The sequence below is a fragment of the Mauremys mutica genome, chromosome 4 (assembly GCF_020497125.1).
Source record: "Mauremys mutica isolate MM-2020 ecotype Southern chromosome 4, ASM2049712v1, whole genome shotgun sequence".
NCBI lineage: Eukaryota > Metazoa > Chordata > Testudines > Geoemydidae > Mauremys > Mauremys mutica.
In genome coordinates, this window is record NC_059075.1 from 57,067,945 (window position 1) to 57,093,399 (window position 25,455).

At 41.6% G+C, this 25,455-nt stretch overlaps 1 protein-coding gene across 3 annotated transcripts in view; it reads right to left on the bottom strand.

Annotated features, from left to right (window-relative positions):
* The window catches only part of FMN1 (formin 1), a 356,128-nt gene that overhangs the window by 254,439 nt on the left and 76,234 nt on the right, over positions 1 to 25,455 (bottom strand). For all 3 annotated transcript variants that reach the window (XM_045016469.1, XM_045016468.1, XM_045016470.1), the window contains exon 2: positions 16,164 to 16,348. In XM_045016469.1, the coding sequence (XP_044872404.1) occupies positions 16,164 to 16,348 (185 nt within the window). The remainder of the gene's footprint in view (positions 1 to 16,163; positions 16,349 to 25,455) is intronic.

A 25,455-nucleotide genomic window follows, 5' to 3' on the forward strand; every position in this document is an offset into this window, starting at 1 on the left:
TGTCATCTATCATCCCTCCACAGTTAGGGAAACCCATTTCTGCAAAGTCGTCCACTAGTCGTCACGGTCCTTCGTAGCAGGATGTGATTAACTGCCCTGCATGCTTGCATTAACACAGCCCCAACAGCCAACTTTCCAACTCCAAATTGATTTGCGATTGACCGGTAGCAGTCTGGAGGTGCCAGCTTCCACACAGCAATCACCATGCGCTTCTCTACCAATAGGGCAGCTCTCATTCTGGTGTCTTTGCACTTTAGTGCTGGGTCGAGCTCCCCAAACAGTTCCAGGAAGGTGGCTTTCCACATCCGAAAGTTCTGTAGCCACTACTCATCATCCCAGACCTGCATGACAATATGATCCCACCATTCAATGCTTGTTTCTCAAGCCCAAAAGCGACAGTCCACTGTCTGCAGCTGTTCCGTGAATGCCATAAGCAATCTAAAGTTGCTCCTATCCATATCACACAGCATGTTAGGCAACTGAGAGTCTTCTTCAGTTAGGAATTTTGTGATTAACTGCACTTCCATCTGCGAAGCTTAATGACAGTTATCAGAGCATATAGGAGAGCAGTGCGGGATCTATCCCTTCTCACAAAGATGCAGTGGTGCATAGCAAACAAGGGCCATTGAAAAATGCAGCAAAAGAAAGCTGGAAGCCCATGGAATGCTGGGACAGAAAACAATGCATCATGGGACATTGAGCCCGGTCCCAAGATGCGCTGCGATTTGCTCCACCATCCCACAAGACCTAGCGGCAGAAAGTGTCGAGCTGGACTGTAGGATAGGTACCCACAGTGCATTGCTCACACCGTTGATAGTGCCCCAACTGTGGATGCGCTCTGCTGACAGAGGGAGCGAGTGTGAACAAACAATACCGATTTTTGTTATAGCACTTTTTGAGTGTCGACATAACTTTTGTCAACAAAACTCTGTAGTGTAGACAAGGCCTTTTAAAATAATTGGTATGATGGATCCCTTCGCACGAGTCTGGCGCATAAACTCTTTCAAGTTGCCCTATTCAAACCAAGCTCACTCATCCATATTGTACCAGATTTTTATCCTTGTATTAATATTAAATAGCACTTCCATGTCTGCTGCAAATACTATGTAATCTAGGAATACTGACTGATCTGCAATAATGTGATGAATACTTTATGTGGCCTGATTATTGAGATAGTCACTGTATGTCTATACTGGGCTATTGGGTTTTCCGGTATGAATGTATTGGTTTAGTTTAATAGGAGGCTGATGGAAAAACAAGCAGGAAGGCAACACAACAGCTCTTGAAAAGTAGCCTCCCAAGAAACACTTGGGGGTAAGTACAAAACAATGGCTGAGATATTAACAATGAAGATGTTGCTTCCACGCTCCAGCCCAAAGTTACACTGCTGTTTTGCCAAGGCTGGCAGCCTGGGGATCAAAGGGAAACTAAATGGTTAAAAAGACTCTCTGGAGAGAGAGAGGGTGGAGTTGAGTGAGTGAACAGTTCCTGCAGGAACAGACATGGACACAGAGACAGGTCCTGTGAGAGTATCTGAAGGAGCTGGGGCCCACCCAAGTTTCCAGGGGATGGTAAGTTTTAGGGAAGACAGGCTGAACAGTAGGCACTATTTATAATTTTAAGATCTTCTCTGAAATGCTTTACAAAGCAACATATTGGTTATTTAAGAAGGCTGCTTGGTCACTCGGTGCCATTGGAAATAGCTCCTGAGGAGCAGAACTGCAGATACTGACCATAACTTGGGCCTGCTAAAGAAATCACAATTAGTACACTAGGGGACTGCAACCCAAGGCCCAGCCTGAATGTGGAAGAATCATATGATTCCACCCCAAGAAAGGTGAAGGTAGAGAGGCTTGTCACCTGGAAGGGTACAATTAAGGACAGCAGGTGCAGATCAAGGTGCAATTAGCCCAGTAGCAGTGACAGTACTCATTTGCAGTGAAGATAAGTAGGTTTTATAACCTATTGTTTATATGTATTCCAAATAAATTGTAGACTTATACAATAAAGACTTTGTGTCCAGCTGTCAGAACTGGAGCAGTGAAAAAAGGGGTATTATAGAAGTGGAAATACCTTGTGATGAGCCAGATCCAATCCCTACAGAAGCAGAAACTCTACAAGAGGAAGGGACCTAGCAAACAACACTGGTTTACAATTTGCCTTTTTCACTTCCTGAAGCACATTATCAGGAAAACAATCTCCCCATCCCTAAGCCATCCAGACCTCAGCCTGAGGGAAGGAGCCCAACTTTGTATGCACTACTGGGAAAAATATCCCAAGACCCATGTATTCTACAACCAATTCCAGGTTACTGCACAACCTACAGGCTACTCAGTTTACCCATCCCTGGCCTCACACAAAACTTCCACAATCCATTCAGGTTTCAAAATCAGACAGTCACCTCAAACAAGGAGACAGAATCATTGGTAAAAAAACAAGCACTCTTATCTATTGAATAAGATGTTTCTGAGTAAAACATAACTAGTGTATATATTAAAAAAACAGAAAGATGCCATCATGCAGTGAGAAATTAATAGGATTGAGTTGACATACAGGAGTTTTAACACTGAGGGAATCAATCTCCTGCGAAACATCCTCTAGCAGAACTCACTACTGACCCTGGACTCAAAAGGTTGCACATTTCTCTGTACCCCTCTATACATAGCTACAGTTTCTCTAAGAAGAACAGGCTATGGCAATTTACAAGCCCCACACTGGCCTTCCCTGACCTATCTTCAGCTCTCTCATGCTTCAAAAAAAAAAAAAGCTCTTGAAATCAGTGGTAGCAACTTTCAGAACCAGGAGGAGTCTACATACTAATTATACCACAGAACAAACATTCATAACAACTGAAAGTACTTTTAATAATCCACACCCTTTGTGACCTACATTTAAATCACTGATGGACGTTACACACCCATAACCCTCTCAGGGACTGAATTCTTGAAGTACGTAATGCCTTCCCTGAGGAGAGTCTTAAAACTTCCTCTTGAAGAAAACACACAATAAAAGACACAAAGAAAATAACCCTTCCCCTCAGGGATTTAAACCAGGGTCCTAGACTTTCTGTCAGAAATAGTTCAGGTGACATTCCCAGATGCTCTCCGTTACCAGAACCACAGATTAATGGGGTGGACATGAACACATAGGCTAGTCTAAAACCATATGGTAACACCATACAGGAAGTTAAGGAAGAATTTCAATGTGGCTCCAATGCATGGGGGTTTGGAAGGAGAAGGGTTTGAATCATCTCTTGAAAATGATTAAACAATCAGAGGCCCGTTACTTGTTCTACAGTGGGCAAGCCATTGTCAGAGAAGAATGATTTCCACAGCAATTCATTGGAATGCCAATTTGATTTGTTTGCCACCAAAATAAAAAAAGGATAACATTGATTGTGTGTTCCCTTGTGCTTAGGCAAGGGCTCAGCAGTCAGATACAACAAAAAGTTGAATTTCTGCATTCTAGCTTGCTGACAAAAAACACCAAAGATTGTGGGGACAACTGTAGCCTAAGATACCAATTATTCAGGAAGATAGAATGCACATGTTTGGTAAACTCAAATAATCCAACACTCAAAACAAAAGTGTTTAAATGGATATAGAAAACTGCATACATAGACCAATTCATTTTCTGCCTTAGTCACTAACTGGAAAAAAAATTATTTGGGTACTCTTATGTGAATAGTGATACCATGCCATAACCATATAATTATGATGAGGGATTTTAGTGCTCATAGTCTCAGAATAAATTAAACTTATTTTTAAAGACTTTTGTTCCCTTTCTCACTGCTCCTTAGATATCACTGCAGGGCAGAACTAAGGTATCTTTTCTAAGCATTTCCATACCTTACCATGCTTAGATTTGTTTTAATTTTAATCTTAACTCTAATTTTTCTGGTTTTATAAATGCTTGTTTTTGAGAAATTTACAATTACCCTATAATGGATTTTACACTAGATTACTTTCAAATTCTAACACATCAGGCCTCTTACACAACTTTCAGAAGAAACTAATGTGGTGCGTATACAGCCTCCACCACAGTGGTACATAAATTTATGAAGGAATTTGGGATCCTTAAAACAAATACTGCCCTTAAAGCAGATTGGCAAGAATGTTATGGCTAGTGGTCCTAATGAAATCTGTATCCCCATGCTACTACACAGGTGAATACAATAATTCTTACTTCTGTTTACCAGTTAGGTCATTAAATTGAAAACTACATAGGTCATTAAACATTTACAGATCACTGATTTCAGCATTATATCTCGAAATAGAAGTTAAGTATTTGGCTCAAATTCCAACTGTGAGATTTAACAAAAGGTATGAAGGAGTCACACAGAGAGTGCTAGATAAACCACATAATGGGATCTGGACAGAGTGCACCATTCCTATGCAGATGATTAGGAACTACAAAAGTAACCCCACCCTGAAAGAACTACCAGCCAAACTTCTGTGTCATATCCTTAAAGAGCAGGAATTAAAGTCAAATATGTTACACAACACATGGACCAATTTCAGTTTAATTGGGTGTTCTTTAGTTGGGAGGACCAAAATAGCCTCTTGCTGAGTCATTTACTCAGCCATTAACCTGGAACAGAGTTAAGTCATTATGTTTATCCGCATACTTTAACAGATATAAATGATTGTTTGCTCGGTCAAGAGTCATGGTTTAAAAAAAAAGAGAGAGAGAGAGACTGAGCTCACAACCCTGGATCCACACAGTATATGATTCCAGGTATATCCCAGATGATGAGAGATATTTCAAGGTTGCAGTACTGAGGGGACATAGGAACAAAGGAGTATGGGAAATAGGTTGACGACACTGAAGAGCCACTTGTTAACAGAAGTACTGGTGAAAGCTATAAAAGTTAATATTTATTTTTGCTGCTTTTCTAGAGCAGTAGTAAACAATTAGAATAGCACTGGAATAATGTAATTTATGTCCTTGTTTGGACTGCTGTTGGACTTAGTGCTTTTAAGGTTTTATCCTCTGTTCAATGACAGCCTGCAGCCCCTCAATTTTTGGAAGTTTGTAAATGTCAAGGTAATCTCAGTTTTCATGTTTGATTAAAAAAACCAAAAACATTGACATGGTAAATAAATGGTTAGAGTTGAAAAGCTCATCAAGGAATTTTCCTATAAATAAATTAGAAGTTATTCTCTTTCCATTCCCTTATGCAGCCACTCAGAGCTAGCCAATCAACAGCTGTAGGTCTCAACTATATAGGATCCCAGGGATTAATTTACAACTCTGTAGGTGTTGATGTTATTAGGACCACCAGATGGCTGCCTGTACCTACTGAAGTCCTGGGGGTGGGCAGGCGCAAGCCCACCCACATCTGAAGGTCCCTCCCCCAGCCTAAAGGGGAGGAGCTACTGAACCCAAGGATCAAGCAAGTTTTGGGGGACAACTAATGATGAACATGGACAGGAGTGCGGGTCACAGGGTCAGAAGCAGGAAATCTGAGGGGGACACCAAGCAGAGAACTCCAGACAGTGCCCACCACTCCTCAAAGGTGTCTAGGGACCCAGGGAATGCACGATGGCTGCCTATAGCTGAGTTAACACTGTACCTCTACTGAGAGATCAATCTGGCCACAAGAGGAACTTAACAGGATGAGAGGCTACTGAGTTAAATCTAGATTACTCCTGCATACTAATCTTGGCACTGACACTGATTATCTGTGGCTTAGTCAAGTCATTTCATCCTCCTACTTTAATTTCTCCCTTTGTAAAATTAGGATAATACAACCATGCCACACAATGGTGTTGACAAGATTAATTAATGTTTGGGACGTGCTAAGTATTATTATGAAAGAAACACAACCTTCGGCATGCTGCCCATCAGGGTAATCCACTGGCAGGCAGATATTTTGTTTACGCTGACCATCCGCAGGCATGGCCCCTCTGCAGCTCCCATTGTCCGAGAATGGCGAGCCGTGGCCACTGGGGGCTGTGCCTGCGGATGGTCAACATAAACAAAGTGTGTCGTGGCCCGCCAGTGGATTACCCTGGTGGGCCACATGTCGAAGGTTGCCGACCCCTGGGTTAGAGCAATGGTGTGAGGCAGAAGGGACCAGTGGATTGGACACGAGATTGGGACCAAGTAGACTTGGATTCTAGTTGCTGCTCTAATATGTTGCATGACATTCATTTCCTCTCTATGTGCCTTTCTTCCCTCTCCCCTCTTTTGTTGGTCTTGTCTTTTTAGACCATAAACTCTCCAGGGCAGGGAATTTTTCGTATTCTATCTAGCACTCTAGAGCCCAAATCTTAGTTGGAACCTCTGAATGCTCCCACAATACAAATAAATCATAATATAAGAAAACGGGAGTAAACGAGTTCAATGGGGAAAAGAGTGAAAGAACAGTAAGAAAGGACTCAAGAAGGATGTGATAACATAGGAGAGAGTAAGGTGGAGATTAATATAAGAGAATGAGAGAAAAGAAGATGCTGCTCTTCAAAAAAAACACAACAACCTCGACCAGATAAATTTGAAAAAATGGTGAAGAGGTAAACGGAATGGGTCAGACATGAAAGGAAAAAAAGAAAAATGGAAAGGGGGAGGAGAAGAGACATTTTTCTAGGTTAGTAAAGTAATAAAAGTTGTCCTTTGTTCTATTTTACTTCCTATTGCAGATAGTCTCGGGATAGGCTATTTTAAACGCTAAATTATATGAATATTGCTGGTTACTCTGGACTGTATAATTGGATGTAAGGGGGAAAAATAACACCAAATTTCCTAGAATACACAGCAGCAGACAGAAGGAAATGGAAATCTTAGACTTGTGGCTTAATTCAATAACTGTCTTCCCAGCACAAGCACAAACACAAGCACCTTTTCTGCAGTTCAGGAGGCTGGAAGATCACCTTTAGCACCACTTGATATAAGACGAGGCAGTTGTTTGCAGCAGGCGAAAATTACAACACTTGGGCCTGGTCTACACTAGGACTTTAATTCGAATTTAGCAGCGTTAATTCAAATTAACCGTGCACCCGTCCACACCAGGAAGCCATTTAATTCGACATAGAGGGCTCTTTAGTTCGAATTCTGTACTCCTCCCCGACGAGGGGAGTAGCGCTAAATTTGACATGGCTATGTCGAATTAGGCTAGGTGTGGATGCAAATCGAACTTAGTAGCTCCGGGAGCTATCCCACAGTGCACCACTCTGTTGACGCTCTGGACAGCAGTCCGAGCTTGGATGTTCTGACCAGCCACACAGGAAAAGCCCCGGGAAAATTTGAATTCCTTTTCCTGTCCGGACAGTTTGAATCTCATTTCGTGGTTGGACATCGTGGCGAGCTCAGCAGCACCGGCAGCAATGCAGAGCTCTCCAGCAGAGGAGTTCATGTAATCTCTGAATAGAAAGAGGGACCCAGGATAGACTGACCGGGAAGTCTTGGATCTGATCGCTGTGTGGGGCGAGGAGTCTGTGCTTTCGGAGCTGCGCTCCAACAAACAGAATGCAAAGACCTACGAGAAGGTCTCCAAAGCCATGAGAGACAGAGGATACAGGCGGGATGCAACGCAGCGCCGCATGAAAATCAAGGACCCCAGACAAGGCTACCAAAAAATCAAAGCGGCAAACGGACGCTACGGAGCCTGCCACCACTGCCCCACTAGTGACCGTGTACTCTGATGATGAGACAGTGTCGACGGCCAGTTCCTCGGCGACGTTCGCGGACGGGGAAGATGAGGAAGGGTTTGTGGAGGACGAGGCAGGCGACAGCGCTTACAACGCTGGTTTCCCCGACAGCCAGGATCTCTTCAGCACCCTCACGGAGAGCCCCTACCAACCCTCCCCGGCCATTAACCCGGACTCTGAATCAGGGGAAGGAGCAGTCGGTAAGTGCTTTAAACATGTAAACTTTTATTCTTAATATTACAGGAATCTGAAGTATGTGAAAAGGAGGTCTCTATATATATGGGGATAGAACAGAAATGATCCTGGGAGATCTCCACGAAGCTCTCCAGGAGGGAATCGAAAAGCCTCCACAGGAGGTTCCTGGGGAGAGCTGACTTATTGGGTGTTCCGTGGTAGCACACTTTTCCGTGCCAGGCTTTCATGAGGTACTCAGGGAGCATTGCCTCCCCGAGCACGGCTGCATAGGCCCCTGGTTTGTGCTGGCTTTCACGCAGCATGTGCTCTCTATCTCCTTCAGTGACCGTCCTCAGGGTGATCTCGCTCGGAGACTCCTGCATCTAATTAGGGGAATTACTGTAATGTTACGCCTGGTCCAAAGTATTGTTAAAAAATCTCCAGACAGACGGCGTAGCAGAGACTCAGCACGCTGCTGCGTGACAAGCGTAATGGAAAGCCAAAGAATCAAATGGACGCTCATGGAGGGAGGGGGGACTGAGGACGCAAGGTATCCCACAGTTCCTGCTGTCTCCGAAAAGCATTTGCATTCTTGGCTGAGCTCCAAATGCTTCTAGGGTCAAACACAGTGTCCGCGGTGGGTCAGGGCATAGCTCGGCAATTTACGCACCCCCCCATCTACCCCCAGAAGTGAAAGGGAAAACAATCCTCTCTTGACTCTTTTACATGTCACCGTATCTTTACTGAATGCTGCAGATAGATGCGATGCTGCAGCACTCAACACCAATATCCTTGCTCCCCCCCCCCGCCATGGGTGGCTGACGGTACAATATGACTGATATCCATCGTCATCATCAGCCTATTGGCACATGGAGCAGTGCAAAAGGACTGGTAACCATGCCGACTAGCATCAGTGAGGTCGATCAAGGGCGCCTGGCCCTAATTTTTCCTGGTAGATGGTGCAGTATGGCTGGTAACCGTCCTCATCATAGCAACAGGGGGCTGAGCTCCATCAGCCCCCACCCTTCATGTGTAAAGAAAAGATTCAATTGCCCCTGGACTAGCAGAGGGATGCTGGGCTCCTCTCCTCCACACTCCTTAATGTCCTGTCTGGACTATCATAGCAGCTGGAGGCTGCCTTCCACTCATTTCTCACAAACAAGTCACTGTGTCTTATTCCTGCATTCTTTATTACTTCATCACACAAGTGGGGGGACAATGCTATGGTAGCCCAGGAAGGCAGGGGGAAGAACGGAATGAACAGGTGGAGTTGTTGCAGGAGCACCCCCTGTGAATAGCATACAGCTCATAATTTATGCAGGATCTGACACAGAGCAGCTGTGCTCTCTGGTTCTCTGATACGGTGGTTCTCTAGTACACTTGCCCATATTCTAGGCAGGACTGATTCTATTTTTAGATACCAAAAAGGAGGGATTGACTCAGGGAGTCATTCCCAATTTTGGCTTTTGCGCCCCTGGCTGATCTCAGCCAGGGGCACTTATGACAGCAGCAAATGGTGCAGTGCAAAAGGACTGGTAACCATGATCATCTTATTACCAATTTATGGTATGTAGATGGTACAGTATGGCTGGTAACCATCTCTGCTGTCATGCAAAAGCAAAAGCATGCTGCTGTATAGCGCTGCTGGACCGCCTCTGTCAGCGGCATCTAGTACACATACGGTGACAGGCACAAAAGGCAAAACAGGCTCCATGGTTGCCACGCTGTGGCGTCTGCGAGGGCAATCCAGGGAAAATGGGCTCGAAATGATTGTCTGCCGTTGCTTTCCCTGAGGAAGGGATGACTGACGACATTTACCCAGAACCACCCGCGAAAATGGTTTTTGCCCCATCAGGCACTGGGATCTCAACCCAGAATTCACAGAGACAGACTAGACTGTGTTCATTGTTCGCAAAAATGTATCTTTGCAAGGAATTCACTCCCTTTTTCCCATCACACAGCTTTGACTGTCTCCAGACCTGCCACAGCATCCCCCTCACAGAGGCTGGCAAAGATTAGGCGGCGAAAGAATAAGACACGGGACGAGATGTTCGCTGAACTTATGGGGTGCTCCCGAGATGAGGCGGACCAGCAGAGCCAGTGGAGGGAGACCCTCTCTCTGTACCAGCGCTCACACAGCGAACGGGAGGAGAGGTGGCGTGAGGAAGACAAGCAGGCGACTCAAACGCTGCTTGGACTAATGAGGGAGCAAACGGACACGCTCCGGCGCCTTGTGCATGTTCTGCAGGACCGCAGGCAGGAGGACAGAGCCCCCCTGCAGTGTATCTGCAACCGTCCTCCCCCGCCACAAAGTCCCATACCCCCCTCACCCAAAATAACCAGAAGGAGGGGCGCCAGGGGCCGTGAAAACTGTCACTGCACCCCAGCAGAGTGCTCAAGTACCCAAAAGCTCTCATACCCTAAATTTTGAGAAGTCCTTTCCTTCCCGCCTCACCCAAGCCCCCATCCCAGTTTCATCCCCTAACTGTCTAGTTGATAATAAAAAATACTTTTCTGTTAATTACTGTTTCCGTCATGTTCTTTTAGAGGAGACTGTGTTTGAACGGGGGGAAGGGGGTTGGTAATTGGACAGGACAATCACCTTTACCAGGGTACAGACATGGGGGCAGGATCAGCAGCAGGTCACACACACAGTGCAGTCAGTAGGCACCCTGGTCGGTATGGGAGGTGGTTTGCAGGTTCTGTGTGGGTGGGGGGGTACGTGACTTTGTAGCGGGGGAGGGGGGTTACAGATCTCATGCAATGGTCCCTGTCCTGGACCACAGAGCCACGCAGCAGAGGAATCTGTATCCGTCCTCCCCCACCAAAAGGCCACATAGCCCCCGCACACAGAGTCCCAAAAAGGAGGGATGGCAGGCTCCATTGAAACAACCAGTCCGGCACTGCAGACCGCTCTGGGAGCAGGAGCCTGTCATTCCTCAAGTTTAGAGGCGGTCTTTACATCACCGCACACCCTACCCAGCACAGTCCGCATCCCAGTTTCAACCCTTTAACGCAAAGTCATCAATAAAGAAACCTTTGTAAAGTTACAGTGGAACATGTATTTTATTTTTAAACGTGTGTTGGAAGTGGGGGAAGCGGGGTGGATGGGGTATGTAACTGCAGATGCTAGTCAACAGTAACTTGGTAAAGAAACAGGGGCAGGTTCAGCTTCTCTGTAAAGAAACTGAACAGTCACAGGTCACGCTGCTCGCTGCTCGCTGGTACTTGAAGAGTTCCTTGTCGCTGTGCAAGGCGCCTCCATAGGGCTTCACGAGCCAGGGCATTAGCGGGTAGGCTGGGTCCCCGACGATCACTATAGGCATCTGCACATCCCCAAGACTTATTTTGTGGTCCGGGAAGAAACTACCTTCCTGCAGGCGTCTAAACAGACCAGAGTTCCTGAAAACACGCGCGTCATGAACTTTGCCTGGCCACCCGACGTTGATGTTGGTAAAACGTCCCCCATGGTCCACCAGTGCTCGCAGCACCATTGAAAAGTAGCCCTATTTCTCAGCAGCTGACTGTGGAAGAGGTGGACGATAAGGTGCGAGGAGTTGACAATGGCCATAACTGCAGCGGGATCCGTGCTCGCAGTGCTGTGGCGCCCGCGCTGTCACTGAGCAGAAAAGTGCACGAACAGATTGCCCGCAGGCGCTTTCAGGGAGGGAGGGAGGGCGTGATTGATGGTTCAATGATGACAGTTACCCAAAACCACCCTCGACACATTTTTTCCCCCAGCATGCATTGGGGGGAAATCCCAGAATTCCAATGGGCAGCGGGGAGTGCGGGAACTGTGGGATAGCTTCCCACAGTGCACCGCTTCCAAAGTCGATGCTGGCCCCGTTACTGTGGACTCACACAGTCGAATTAGTGTATTTAGTGTGGATACACAAATTCGACTTCATAAGGTCGATTCCACAAATTCGACTTAAGTTGATTCGAAATAGTCTTGTAGTGTAGACATACCCTTACACTTCTCCAATTCCTGTATTTTATTAATAGAGTGGACATAAGCCAGAAACTTTTGGGTTTTGAGAGTTTGGGGGTGCAATATATTTTTGCAGGCCTACCCCAAAATATTTAGTCCTGCCCTTAGTGTGGATTGAGAGAATAGCTTTTTTAGTCCCTAGTTTGTTTGTTTTTTAAAAAGATCATAATAGATATACAGGAGTTTTTCATAGACAAGAGAGTTGGGTCAGACATAATTTATTACTTTGAGGATGACATAATTTATCAATTAAATGTATATAGGGGTTAAGCTAGAGTCTCACAATATGAAAAACTGTTAGTTGCTCAAAGAGAATGATTTTTAAGGAAGGATTTATTGGCCTTTCTTGTAGTAAAAATGTATAGATATGCAAGCATAAAATGAGCAAAAGGCAAAGAACAGATGACTGGTATCATCTCTTGTGGCTTATGTCAGTAGAACCCATAAGTATTAAAGTCACAAAGCTCTAGCACTTGGTGCCAACACCAGAGAACCAAGATGCATTTGCTGTACAGCCTTCATGTTTTCCTTTTTTAAAGTCTTTTTCCCCTTAATACTATCTCACTCTTTCTTGTTTTTTTGCCCTCATTGCAGTCTTATCTTTTTCATTAGAAATGTCCTTCACTTGCAACTGCTCCCCATCCGTAATATCAACTGATAGTTTAAAAAAACCAAACCTTAAAAATAAATGAACATAGTTCTGTGCATGTCACTGTATTCAAGAAGTGCTTACTTGTGAACACACTAGCTATTAATATTTATCTTTCACTTAAAAGGGGGAAAACAAACACATATAACAGGGGCAGTAAAGTTCCTGAATGTTTTTTTTCTTCAGAAGTCAATACATAGCTAACCAGCAGTCTGATTAACACTGACATTTGTATAGGGGATGCATTAAAAAGGCAATTCATTATTAGAACAATGTATAATGCATAAGGTGCTTCCCATGCCAAGAATAATTAGGTTTATACAAAGGATTTTAGGGCTGTGAGTGACCTCAGCTCCCACTGATTAGTGAGCTATACTTATGAGTTATTGTACAAGTGCTAATGTTTCAGAAAGTGAAGTAGCCGCCAGGAGGACAACCGCTTTAGGTTTGATTCTGACCAACAGGGAACAATTGGTAGCAAATCTGGTGAAAGGTGGAAGACAATTTGGGTACAAGTGATCATGAAATGATGACTTTATGATTCTGAGGAAAGGAAGGGGTGAAAGCAGCAGAATAAGGGCAATGGACTTCAAAAAAGAAGATTAACTCAGAACTGGTAGGTAGGGTCCCATGGGAAGAAAATCTAATTTCCTTCTTTGACAGGGTTACTGGAGTACTGGACGGGGGAAGCAGTAGACGTGATATATCTTGATTTTAGTAAGGATTTTGTTACAGTCCCACATGACATTCTCATAAGCAAGGAAATGTGGTCTAGATGAAATTACTATAAGATGGGTATCCAAACTGGTTGAAAGACCATATCTAAAGGATAGATATCAGTGGGTTGCTGTTCAACTGGGAGGGCACATCTAATGGGGGCTCACAGGGGTTAGTCAATATTCTGTTTATTATTTTCATTAATGACATGGATAATGGATAACATATTTGAGGACTGCTATCATGTCTCCCCATAACTTCTTTTCTCAAGACTAAACCATGGATAAACCAGAGAGAGGTTGCAAGCACTTTGAAGGACAGGATTAGAATTCAAAATGACCTTGACAAATTGGAAAATTGTTCTGAATTCAACAAGATGAAATTCAATAAAGTTAAATGCAAAGTACTTCATTTAGGAAGGAAAAATAAAATGCACAACTGCAAAATGGACACTAGCTGGATAGGTGGTAGTACTGCTGAATAGGATTTGGGGGTTATATTGGATCACAAATTGAATGTGTCAACAATGTGATGGAGCTTCAAAAAAAAAAGGAAATATTATTCTGAGTGTTGACAGGAGTGCTGTATGTATAACACAGGAGGTAATTGTCCTACTCTACTCAGTACTGTTGAGGCCTCAGTTGGAGTACTTTGTCCAGTTCTGGGAGCCATACTTTAGGAAAGATGTGGACATATTGGATGAGAGTCCAAAGGAGAGCAACAAAAGTGAGAAAGGGTTAGAAAGCCAGACTCAGGGGCGGCTCTAGGCATTTTGCTGCCCCAAGCACGGCAGGCAGGCTGCCTTCGGCGGCTTGCCTGCGGAGGGTCCACTGGTCCCGCGGCTTCGGTGTGCTTGCGGGAGGTCCTCCGAAGCCGCGGGACCAGTGGACCCTCCACAGGCAAGCCGCCGAAGGCAGCCTGCCTGCCGCCCTCATGGCGCCAGCAGAGCTCCCCCTGCGGCTTGCTGCCCCAAGCACGTGCTTGGCGTGCTGGGGCCTGGAGCCGCCCCTGGCCAGACTTATGAGGAAATGTTTTAAAACTAGGAATGTTTAGTCTTGAGAAAAGAAGTTTGAGGGGGGACATGATAGCAGTCCTCAAATATGTTAAATATATAGAGGACTGTGATTAATTGTTCTCCACGTACACTGAAGGAAGGGCAAGAAGTAATGGGCTTTATCTACAGCACAGAAGATTTAGGTTAATTATTAGGAAACCTTTCTAATTATAAAGATAGTTAAGAACTCCAGACTTCCAAAAGAGGTTGTGGAATCCCCAACTCTAGAGGTTTTTATGAACAGGTTGGACAAACACCTGCCTGGGATGTTTTAGGTTTACTTGGTCCTGCCTCAGCACAGGGGGCTGGACATGATGGCTGCTCGAGGTCCCTTTCAGCCCTATATTTCCATAATTCTATACTTTATAGACTTTAAAAAAAATCCCAAACACTATGGAATTGAGTCCCTACAAAGAGGAGCATAATGGAAATAAGATAAATGTCCTCTTAGACGCATAAGTAATGCACTGAGAAGTATTTCTCACAAGTAAGGTACAAGTTGGCACCTTGATTTAAGTGTCTTTTTACTCTGAGATATGACACTGAATAAATGACAGGGTGGGGTTCCATGTTTAATCATTTTCAGTATTTTCTACATCAGACACAATTATTCAAGTCACAAGTTTGTGTAGCTGAAAACCCTGCAAACTCAAACTGTGATCCGAAGGTACAGATGAGATCTTCTGATTCATCAAAACAAATAAAGATTTTGCATTTGAATTAAGATTAATCCATTTTGCTTTTGATACTCAAAACAGAGCAGAATCCATCTCACTTTCCCATCGCTACTTTGCCTGCTCAGGACTAAAAGAATAAAAAAAAAAACAACACCACATACTTATTCAGTAACTTAAGCATGTAAGACTTGCAGTGCACACAGGGACTGGATCTGTAGTGTAAAAAAGGGGCAGTTTTGACATGTTCACTATGTGACCATCACCACACTTTAGGGGATAAGCACTTAGATTGACAGTCTTTTGGAAGTAGTTGCATGAACACTTCTTTTTTCCTTGACAGCAACAGAGGGAAATCAAACCTTTATAGAGTGGCTAACTAGCTCTCTAAAGAGAGAAATTTATTTGTTTGCTTTTTAACAAAAAAGACTATGAAAGATTAAGAAAAGATGGAAAAACTATTAATGTCAGATCTCCCATATTAATTCAAATTATTGTGGTCAATTAATTTTAATTTGAAACATCCCCTACTGTATATGAAGGCTTTATATGCATGTGTAATTTTTGAACCATGGATTGACTTGTTCCTGTTGCAGAATCCATTTGCAGCAGTAGAAGCAGACAAGGACCAAAATCAATCCATTCCATCCCAGTTGTGTTTCATTACAAGAAATTATCTAAAGAATATTCCAAAAATGCTAGTGAGGTGTAATTTACATATGCACTATCACAATAGCACATCAACAGTCAAAATAGTTATTTTAACAAATAAGGTAAGGGTGACATGGACAAGAAGCTACAATTAAAAACAGCTCAAAGATAAAATACCAGATGAGCTCAAGTTCAGTGATATAGTAGTCTGAACTATTCTAAGTCAATTCTAGTATCTCTGCCAATAGATGTCACTGTTACACATCGTTTTGTTTCAGCATTATCGCGTACTGAATCAGTAATGAATAGCTGCTAGAAAAGGTTTAACAAATAATTACCATAATTTTGTTATATATTTCAACCTAGCAAATGCGCATGCTCTCTCCCTGTCTTCCCCTCCTCTCTTGGATGTAACTATAATATTTGCACTTCCTGAAAACTCAATGGATTTGCAGCTAACTGGAAGTCTATACTCCAGCCTAAAGTAAGAAGCTTGTTTTAGATAATTTGGAACCTATTTGTAACAGAAAACTAATGTGCTCAATAAGTATCTGTTGGTCAAAACCCAGTATGCACCTACCCTGTCTTTCAGAGAACTACTTACATTCAGGTCCAGCCTCAGGTGCAATATATTTCTGTTGACACTTTCTCCCTCATTATAATCTGCAAATGGCACAGATTGTCCCAACCTGCAACCCAAAACCCAGACATCTTCATCTCTGTTTGTGACATCTATATTAGTTGGTTGTTCAGTGAAGTCGTCTTTCAAAGCAGTCTCTGCTGGAATACCTACAAGATTTTAACAAAAAGAAAAGAATTGTCCACGTCAACGAGAACTCTACACTCTTCCTAAATCAGCATAATGCAGACACATATACATTTCCATTTATTTTTTGAAAAAAAAATAGCATTAGTAGTGATATACATTTCATTTTCTCACAAATGCTGTATCTGTAATGTAGTTACCTACATTCCTTGGGACTGATCCAGGCAAAAATTGACTTCCTAATAATGGTCCCCCATTGTGGAAAATGCTTGAGTTCACAGCTCACCTGCCAAGATTTTTTCCCCTGACCTACCTCCTGCGGACTCACTATGCGTCCTGATCAGAGGTGACCATGGCACTTAGTAGTGAGATAAGGAAATTCCATTAAGTATAATTAGGGACCCCCCCAAACCCCTATGGCACTTAGGCAAAGATGACTTTGTCCAATGTTGTATCAACACACATTAGTCCTTAAAGCCAAAATGGCTTAAAAAGTATAAATAGATGGCTCTTAATCCACAGTGATATGTTCCGTAGTAAAGGTAGTATTCTTTTTCAGTTAGCTTACTGCGATTTTCTATGTACAATGGTTCCTATTCCCATCCTTCAAACAGCAAAAGCAATAAATCTAATAAAGTGAGTGAATCCTTCAAAGCATGAACATTTTGAATGATGTATAGAGACACACGGTCTACCTTTTCTTTTCTTGTAACTTTACCACAGGTGTGCATGCACACGCATACACGGCACAACAATCTCCACAAATATTCGAATGGAAATATGCATGCTAAACAAACTTTGTTAACTGTTTGCTGCTATACATCATCATTTTGCAGATGGCTTGTGACTGTACATGTAACTGTACACTTTTAATTTAATTTTTGACATCTTTTTAACATGAAACACTGAGGCCGACATTTTCAAACTTGGCACCTAAATAAATATCCTGAGTGTCAGAGCTACTAAGTACTAAGTTTTCAGTAACTTCAGGACAACACTGGAGCAATACACAAATCTATATTAAATTCATTTAAGTCAGAGTATGATGATAATTCAAATAATTGATGCAACATATAATTAAACGGCAAGCAAGCATCAGTGTGGTGGCCAGCAAGAAGGTTATGACATTTTCAAAAAAGATGAATGTCTACTCCAATGAAGAGGTTTTATCCTAAGATATTGCAGCTTGGTGCAATTAAGTGTAATGTGATTGAATTTAATTTTCTTGCCAAGAGAGCTAATGCTTAGCCTCCAGTGTACACAATTTCTGGCCTTCAAGTCCAAAGCCAGTCTAATTTTATTAAAATCATCACCATGTGTTGCAGATATTAAGTTATCCAACTTTAGGTTTGTTTAAAAAATAAGGCATTTATAAATTAGATATAAAATTTGTTCCTGGCATAAATTTGGCCTACCATGCTGTGATGGGTTGCCCCCCACCCCCACTCCAAGGTGCCACTTGATACACTGGGGTATCACTGAGCCACAAGCCTGGGATCCCTCAGCCTATCCTGCTGAGCCAGGCCCTCAAGCCTCCTCTAGCACACACCCAATTGCAGAAAGACAGACACTGAAATCAGCTCTACATGGGAAGACTCAGCTCAGGAATTTCCCAGCACTCAAGTGCACACTCCCTCCGGAATGTAAACCCAAAATTGCATTGTCTTGCACTGCACAGAAATCTGTACAGCGTAAGCTCATGAAAATTGCCCCCTCCCTCAATGTGGAGGAAAATATTCACAGCCTTTTGCCCCCCAGTTATGAATTGCACAAACTGGTTTAAAGAAAACAAAACAAGTTTATTAACCACAAAGGATAGATTTTAAGTGATTATAAGGGATAGCAAACAGATCAACGTAGATTCCTGAGCAAATAAAGCAAACACGCAAATTATGTTTAATACATTAAAGAAACTGGTAACAAGTAGTAATTTCTCACCCTAAATGTTGGTTTAGGCATTCCTTTCACAGGCCAGACACCTTTTTCAGCCCAGGCTCAGCTCTTCACCCCTCCCCACGCCCCCAGTCCTTATTTCTTAGATGTTCTCCACAGTCATCCTGGGTGGGGATTCAATGAAGAAGGAGCTCTGATTAACTCACTTTCTCACCTTAAACAGGATTTACATATGGCGGGAATCCTTTGTTTCTCAGTTTGATCTCCACCCCCTATTAGTGGAAAAATACTAGGAGGCCAAGATGGGGTCCAGTACCAGGTGACATGATCACATGATCCTGCAGTGTCACAGCAGCATCCCAGGAGGTTTCTCAGGAAAGTGGAGATTAACATTTCCAAGATCCCATTGTTCTCTCTAATGGTTCATTAACTAACCAGCCAGACTGACTGCATTTAGTCTGGTGGGTGTTCCCCAGGTGCAGACACTTTTGTAATTAATACATATTTAATATTCCTAACTTCAGATGCAGAAATTATATATGCATACAATTAGGATTATCACATTCAACAAATCATAATCTTTCCAATGATATCTCACATGACCCGTCTTGCATAACATACGTTTTAGTTATGCCATATTCATCTCATAACCATATTTCTATGAAGAATATGGGGTGTAGTGTCACATGCCTCAGCAGCTAATTTCACATACGGAATCTAATTGCATTGACACATGGAGCCAAGGATTACGGTTTATCATAATGGCCAGAAAAAACTTCAATGTTGTGCAAGGTAAAAGATTTACAACAAGGTTGTGGACTTACACATCTAAAATCTGCTTATTCAAGTGCATACATATAGATTTATCTGATACAGGCTCCAATAAGTCAACCCACTTACAGTGAGAAATAGTCAGGAATTTTCATAGATGGCCATTAAATTTTGATTGGTTCCAGAAAAACCAATTTGGCAACAGTAAAACCCAAACATTTTAACATTTCTAATTTTATTCTCCATCTACTGCCTTCCTTCTTACATTAACATTAAAATACTGCATTAAGATGCTGAGGATTTAACTACAGTCACAAAGAAAATGCACTGTCTGGTTCCTTCCACAAACATAGCTAACAATAATAAAGTCCACACCTTCGATGATCGATAAGAGTATGATTTAACAGAGACCTCTTCACAGCCAGGAACCACTTGGGGAATAGCAGCTGTTGTCTAGGCTTTCTAGTCTATAGTTTAAAAAAAGACCTCATCAAGCTTCACAGTTAGCTGCAGCTTGAATATATAAAATAAATCATACTTCAAAGAGAAGTGAAAGAGAATCTACCTTTCCTAAATGAGTGCAACCTAGTGTCTAAAAACTGTAAAACCTCAAACCGTGTAACCACTACATCAAGAGAGAGAACATTTTAAACTCAGATGGCTAAACGTAGGCACCTAAATCCATATTTACATACCTAAGTAAGTGGCCTGATTTTCAGAGGTCATGCATACTTTTAATTAATAATAAAAGTCAGTTTGAACTTGGGAACTGTGAACATTCCATATCTCTGAAAACCAGGCCACTTATTTAGATTATAAAAATACATATTAATTGCCTAATTTTAAGTGTTCATGTTTGAATATTTTGGCCTTATAGATTAAGAGGAAACTCTTCTTAATGCCCCATTTCTATTTGTACCTACTGCAGACACTTTAGAGAGCTATGCACTGAAAGCAATGTATCATATATAGGTTAATATACAGGTACAACTAAGGCCTGGTCTACACTACAGAGTTAGGTCAACATAAGGCAGCTTACTGATGTAAGTGCCCTACTACACTGACATAATAACTCAACTTCCATGAGAGGTATAGAGATTATGTTGGTGCAGTTATGGCTATGCAGTGTCCCTGTAGACAATGCACGTTACTTACATCATCTGTTGGCTGCCATTCTTGTCAATTTCATGGCTCCAGCCATGAAATTGACAAGAAAGCCACTCCCAGTCAAGTATCAGAGGGGTAGCCGTGTTAGTCTGGTTCTGTAAAAGCAGCAAAGAATCCTGTGGCACCTTATAGACTAACCGACGTTTTGCAGCATGAGCTTTCGTGGGTGAATGCCCACTTCGTCGGATGCAAGAGAGTCTTGCATCCGACGAAGTGGGCATTCACCCACGAAAGCTCATGCTGCAAAACGTCTGTTAGTCTATAAGGTGCCACAGGATTCTTTGCTACTCCCAGTCAGGCTCTCAGTGGGGAACAGGGAGATGAGAGCCTTGGGACTGCTGTGCTCCTGACAGGGAGTGGGGAGCTGAAAGCAAGGGTAGGGGGAGCCAGGCTCCCAGTGGGCAGCTGTGCACAGAGTTGAGAGCCTGGGCTCTCAGCCCCCCACCACTGCCCCTCTTAAGTCGGTGGAAGCGCTCCTGCTGAGGAAACGCAACACCGACAGAAGGAGGGTAGTGTGGACATGAACCACCACAGTAATTACTACAGTGGCTGTAAGTCAGCTTAACACAGGTCAACTTAAGTTTGTAGTATAGACATGCCCTAAGTGTACTGAGGATGGAGTTCCACAATTGAGTTTCCTTGTTTTATGAGTTATTTAAAACTGTCACAGTTACTAAATTTATTTTTTTACTTTTAAAAAAAAATGTTTTAAAAATATTTAGACTTCAGTTCTCAAAGCATTACATGAATATTAAACAATATCCTTCTACATTTTTAGATGGGAATTCGAATGTTTAGGATACACTAGATATAAAATGAAAAATGAATAGCATAGTATTTTGTTGTAATGTAGAGGCTCATGTTCAGAATGTAAAAATACCTGCACCAAATAAAACTGATCCTATTCTACTTTTCCTTTTGCATTACACACGTTTAGATTAAATATGCATACTACCTGAGTCCATATATAAAAGAATAACCAACTACAGTTATTCACATTAATAGACTTTGAAATTAAGTCTCATGAACAGGAGAGACCAAATGGAGTATTCTAAAATGTAGTTATAGTCAGACACAAACACACATCATATTAGTAGCATGTGGTTTTGACTGATTAATGAGCCCTGCTCACTATCACAACTAACACTCAAAATAAGACTCTTATAGCCAAAGATAGCAATTCTAATTACATTACCAATGGTAGTGTACTTAACTCACCTAAACTGAAAGTCTTTCTGCATATCTTACCCAACTGTTAAGACATTCAGGTTCTAGACAGCACTATTACAGGACCAGATTGTAACCTGGATTTGCTGGGCTTAAAACCAAATATATATGCTGAGTCAAGGTGTCTTAGATACCTTCAATGTATCTTAGATAATAATTCTGTGTTTATATATTTAATAAAGCACCTTTCTCATATGGTAGCCCAATACCCAATATGTACGATGAAAATAATGATGTTGATATACTTTTCACTCTGATATTTTAAAAACTACAGATAAGAAATGTGAATATTTAATGTTATATAGTCATTTATTTTTACCAAATGCATGCATAAGTTTTCAGTGCTGTAACATAATTCTTTTTCACTGAATAATTAGTAATTAGATAGCAAAACCCTGCAGTAGTTTCAACCAAATAAAGTTATTCAGAGCCAGACCTAATGTAAACATTAGCAATTAGAAAAATTATTAGCATATTTTAAATACAAGCATTTTGCATTTTCAAGTCTGTTGAGTTATGAACTCTTGAGATGGAAATAAAATAATTTAAAAAATTGTAAAGTTAAATGCTTGAGACACAGAAGGAGCGAATAGGTACAAAACACTAACCTGAGAATGAAAATTTTGCATCATCCTGAGTGAAAGAACTGGAATGATTGGACTTATTTTTATGAATCTGCATGTAATACCAGAGGTTAGTTTAAATCTGATTGTGTTAAATAATGTTGCATTAAGCAGAGAACACACAGATTTTGATTTCAAGTTGGAAGTTGCTTATAAGAGCTACCTGAAGTTAATTAACATTGTCTAGATAAGATTTGCAAATAAAGTTGCCACCCTTTATATAGTTAGTATATGCTAAAGACAAATGCTTTTTCCTACAAAATATTATTAATAAACAATATACAAATTGCATCTCTTATGTTTCATAACAATGTAACTGTTACTGTACTGTATAATGCAAAAGAGGAAAGAAGAGTGTACTGTTCTCAGCTCACATGCTGCATAGGTATTCAAACATGCAGAAGCCAATCATGGACTGATGCAGATGCCTTTCCAGGCTCAAAGTCATAGTACTTAACATTAAAAGAAAACAATGTGTTAGCTCTGATCCAGTTCAAATGTAATCTTGACAAGCTCTAAAATAACATCAGTATTTCTGAAAGATCTCATACTTCTCATAGAATCATAGAAGATTAGGATTGGAAGAGACCTCAGGAGGTCAGCTAGTCCAACCCCCTGCTCAAAGCAGGACCAACCCCAACTAAATCATCTCAGCCAGGGCTCTGTCAAGCTGGGCCTTAAAAACCTCTAAGGATGGAGATTCTCCAAGTAAAGTGTTTTGGATTGGCTTCTGGGTCACCAGAATGAGAGGTTGACTGTCTATTCATTTTATGTCCTGCTCTTGCAAACTCTTATTCAGTAAAATAGTCTCATTAGCTTCAATGGGAATATTCAACTGAATAAATCCTCCTCTTGTGGTTGCAGTATAGTTTTTGTATATTAAAATAATGGAGGAGGCATATGTCATACTCCAAAATATGTGCTTTGGAAAATGAAGGGATGGGAAATGAGCACAATAGCCCCATCTATCATAGTGTCTGGGAGAATTCCAAATGCAATAGTATACTAGTCATATAGATATCAAGTCAAGGGTTTTCCATAAAGCAGAAAGGAATAAAATGAAAAAAGAAATGCACATCAAAAAGGCCTTGACAAAAATAAATTTGATTTTCTGAAAACTAGTTAGAATGTATTAGTCAATCAATTACTTAATTACGCAAAGCATAGCAATTTTATCGAGTGAAGGAATTAAGCAGAATATTATAATTATTTTTTTTCTCTAAATGGTGACTTTAGAATTCTTATTTGCCCTAAGGTACCAAATTCTCCGGAGATTAAGTACACTGCAAACATGACATATTTCATGACTTGTCATTTTCACAATCTTGTTTACACAGAAAATGCTCCCTGAGAAATGTTTTGCTGTATAAATGTGAGATAGCTTAATGAAACTGAAAATATCTCTAAAGTTATACTGAATTTTGTGGATTCACTTTAATTCGAAGAGTTAAGCAATTGCTTCTCTACAGCAATCAAGCTGTATTAGATTTCATTTTATTAGAAAAAATATTAGCTATGACAGTATTTATTTAATATGTATTCAAGGGTTTAGCTTCTTGAGTTAATACTTTAACTATTCAGTGGTTGTGTCTTAATTCTCTGTGTCACAAACTGAAAGAAACCTGCTCTGAACCTTAGTTCTTGCTCCCAGTAATACTCAACAGTATTACTCAACAAATAGAACGCAGCAAAATTCCAAGGTATCAGACATGCTGGTGTGAGGTTGATCACTTGTAGGAAATTATGTTCTGTTGAGCAGAGAAAACAATTTGATATCAATTAAGAACTGAGTCAGCTACAGGATACAGACATACAATAGGCAGGAACTGCTTCAGCACTGTCTTCTGCTTAATTTCACTATAGAATGATGCTGTACTTTGCCTAATATTTGAACATACCCCAAACAGAGAAAAAAGTTAATATTGGAAGTTATAAATTATATTAAATATTCAGAATTTTGCTCTGTTGGACAAGAATAAGTCAAGAATAATTTGTGATAGCAGAAGCAGCAGAATCCCCTCTGTTATGATCTTGGACTTCGCTAAATAACTAAACCAATGAATGAGAAGGGAATAAAACTTCAATAAAACAAACTGGAGCATTTCTCTGGCGAACAGCTGCACATAGCCATACAATGTTCCCAACCCCTGCCTCCGGGGCATATCTCCAAATTCCCACACTCACAACACAGTCCCTTTTGAGGGTACGTCTCCAATCACAATCTTTCATAACCATATCTCTACATCCTAAGTTTAGGATGCACATGTATTTCCATTCTACGTCCCTGTTGTCAGTCACTTACCGCTTTTCAAAACTTTCAGTGCTTGGGCTGAGATTTTTCAAGCTTGGTCACTACCTATTTTAGCAAAAACAGTTTAAACATATCTAGCAAGAGAAGGGGAAAAACACTTTCCTCCATTAAATAAATATATCTTGCAACATTTTGTGACTAGTTCTGTAACTAAAACAACTGGGGATAGAAACCTTACATGAGAATAGTCTTTACTAAAGACTGACAGGTATTGTTTTTATTTAAATGTTTTGCGCCCTGGTGAAAGGCACATTTTGTGCAGAAAAGCCCAGAAGGTCTGGGGGAAGAAATCTGGACACTAGGGAGACACTGAAATTGCAAAATGATTTGCACTGAAAGCTTTATTCACACTGAATAAAATTTTCCCAACTCAGAAAACTGTAGACATTGGGCTAGGCACTTTGGACAACAGCATAAGGCTCCCACCAGTTCACCAGAACTGATCTTTTCCACCCTACGGATGTCAATAAGACTGCACACCCTCCCTCCCCAGCTGCCCAATCAGGTTTGAACTAAGCCACAATGAGTTTGTTGTCTGTTTGTTGTGTGCTTGCTGCTTTCCATGTGCCTGCTTGACTGAAGTTTATAAGGTGGTCTTTGGGGGCTGTGTGCTGAGCCCAGTGGCTTGCTAGGCAAGGCTGAGAGCTCCTTAATGAGGCTTTGATCCCTAATCCCTTTAGGAGCCCTTAACCAGGAGGTAGAGCTACTCAGGCAGACCAGGAGTTTTAAAAGCCAGCTCCAAAGAGACCCCATGAGTTAGAGAACAGGAGCAGCAAATGGGAGTTTTGCAAGGCAGTTTAGCGGAGGAGCAAGAGACCCAGAAATACCTAACATTCTGTAAACTTAGGCCAAACACCCCACATACCAAAAACAAAACAAAACAAAAGAGTTGCAAGAGTAAAAATAATGCAGAGTTTTAATATAAACATTCAAGGTCTGTGTTGTGTATTTGGTTGTCATGGTTTTGTTGCTATGGCAACTGAGTTTGATTATTATGGGTTAGCTCAACCGGTTTCAACCGGCTGAGGATCTCTCTGTATATATGTAAATAAAATGGAGGTTTTGGTTAGCTGCCTGCTCTCTGGCCTCAAGTGATTGCTTCCTACACCGGCTGCCCCAAGGATATAACACTGGCAAC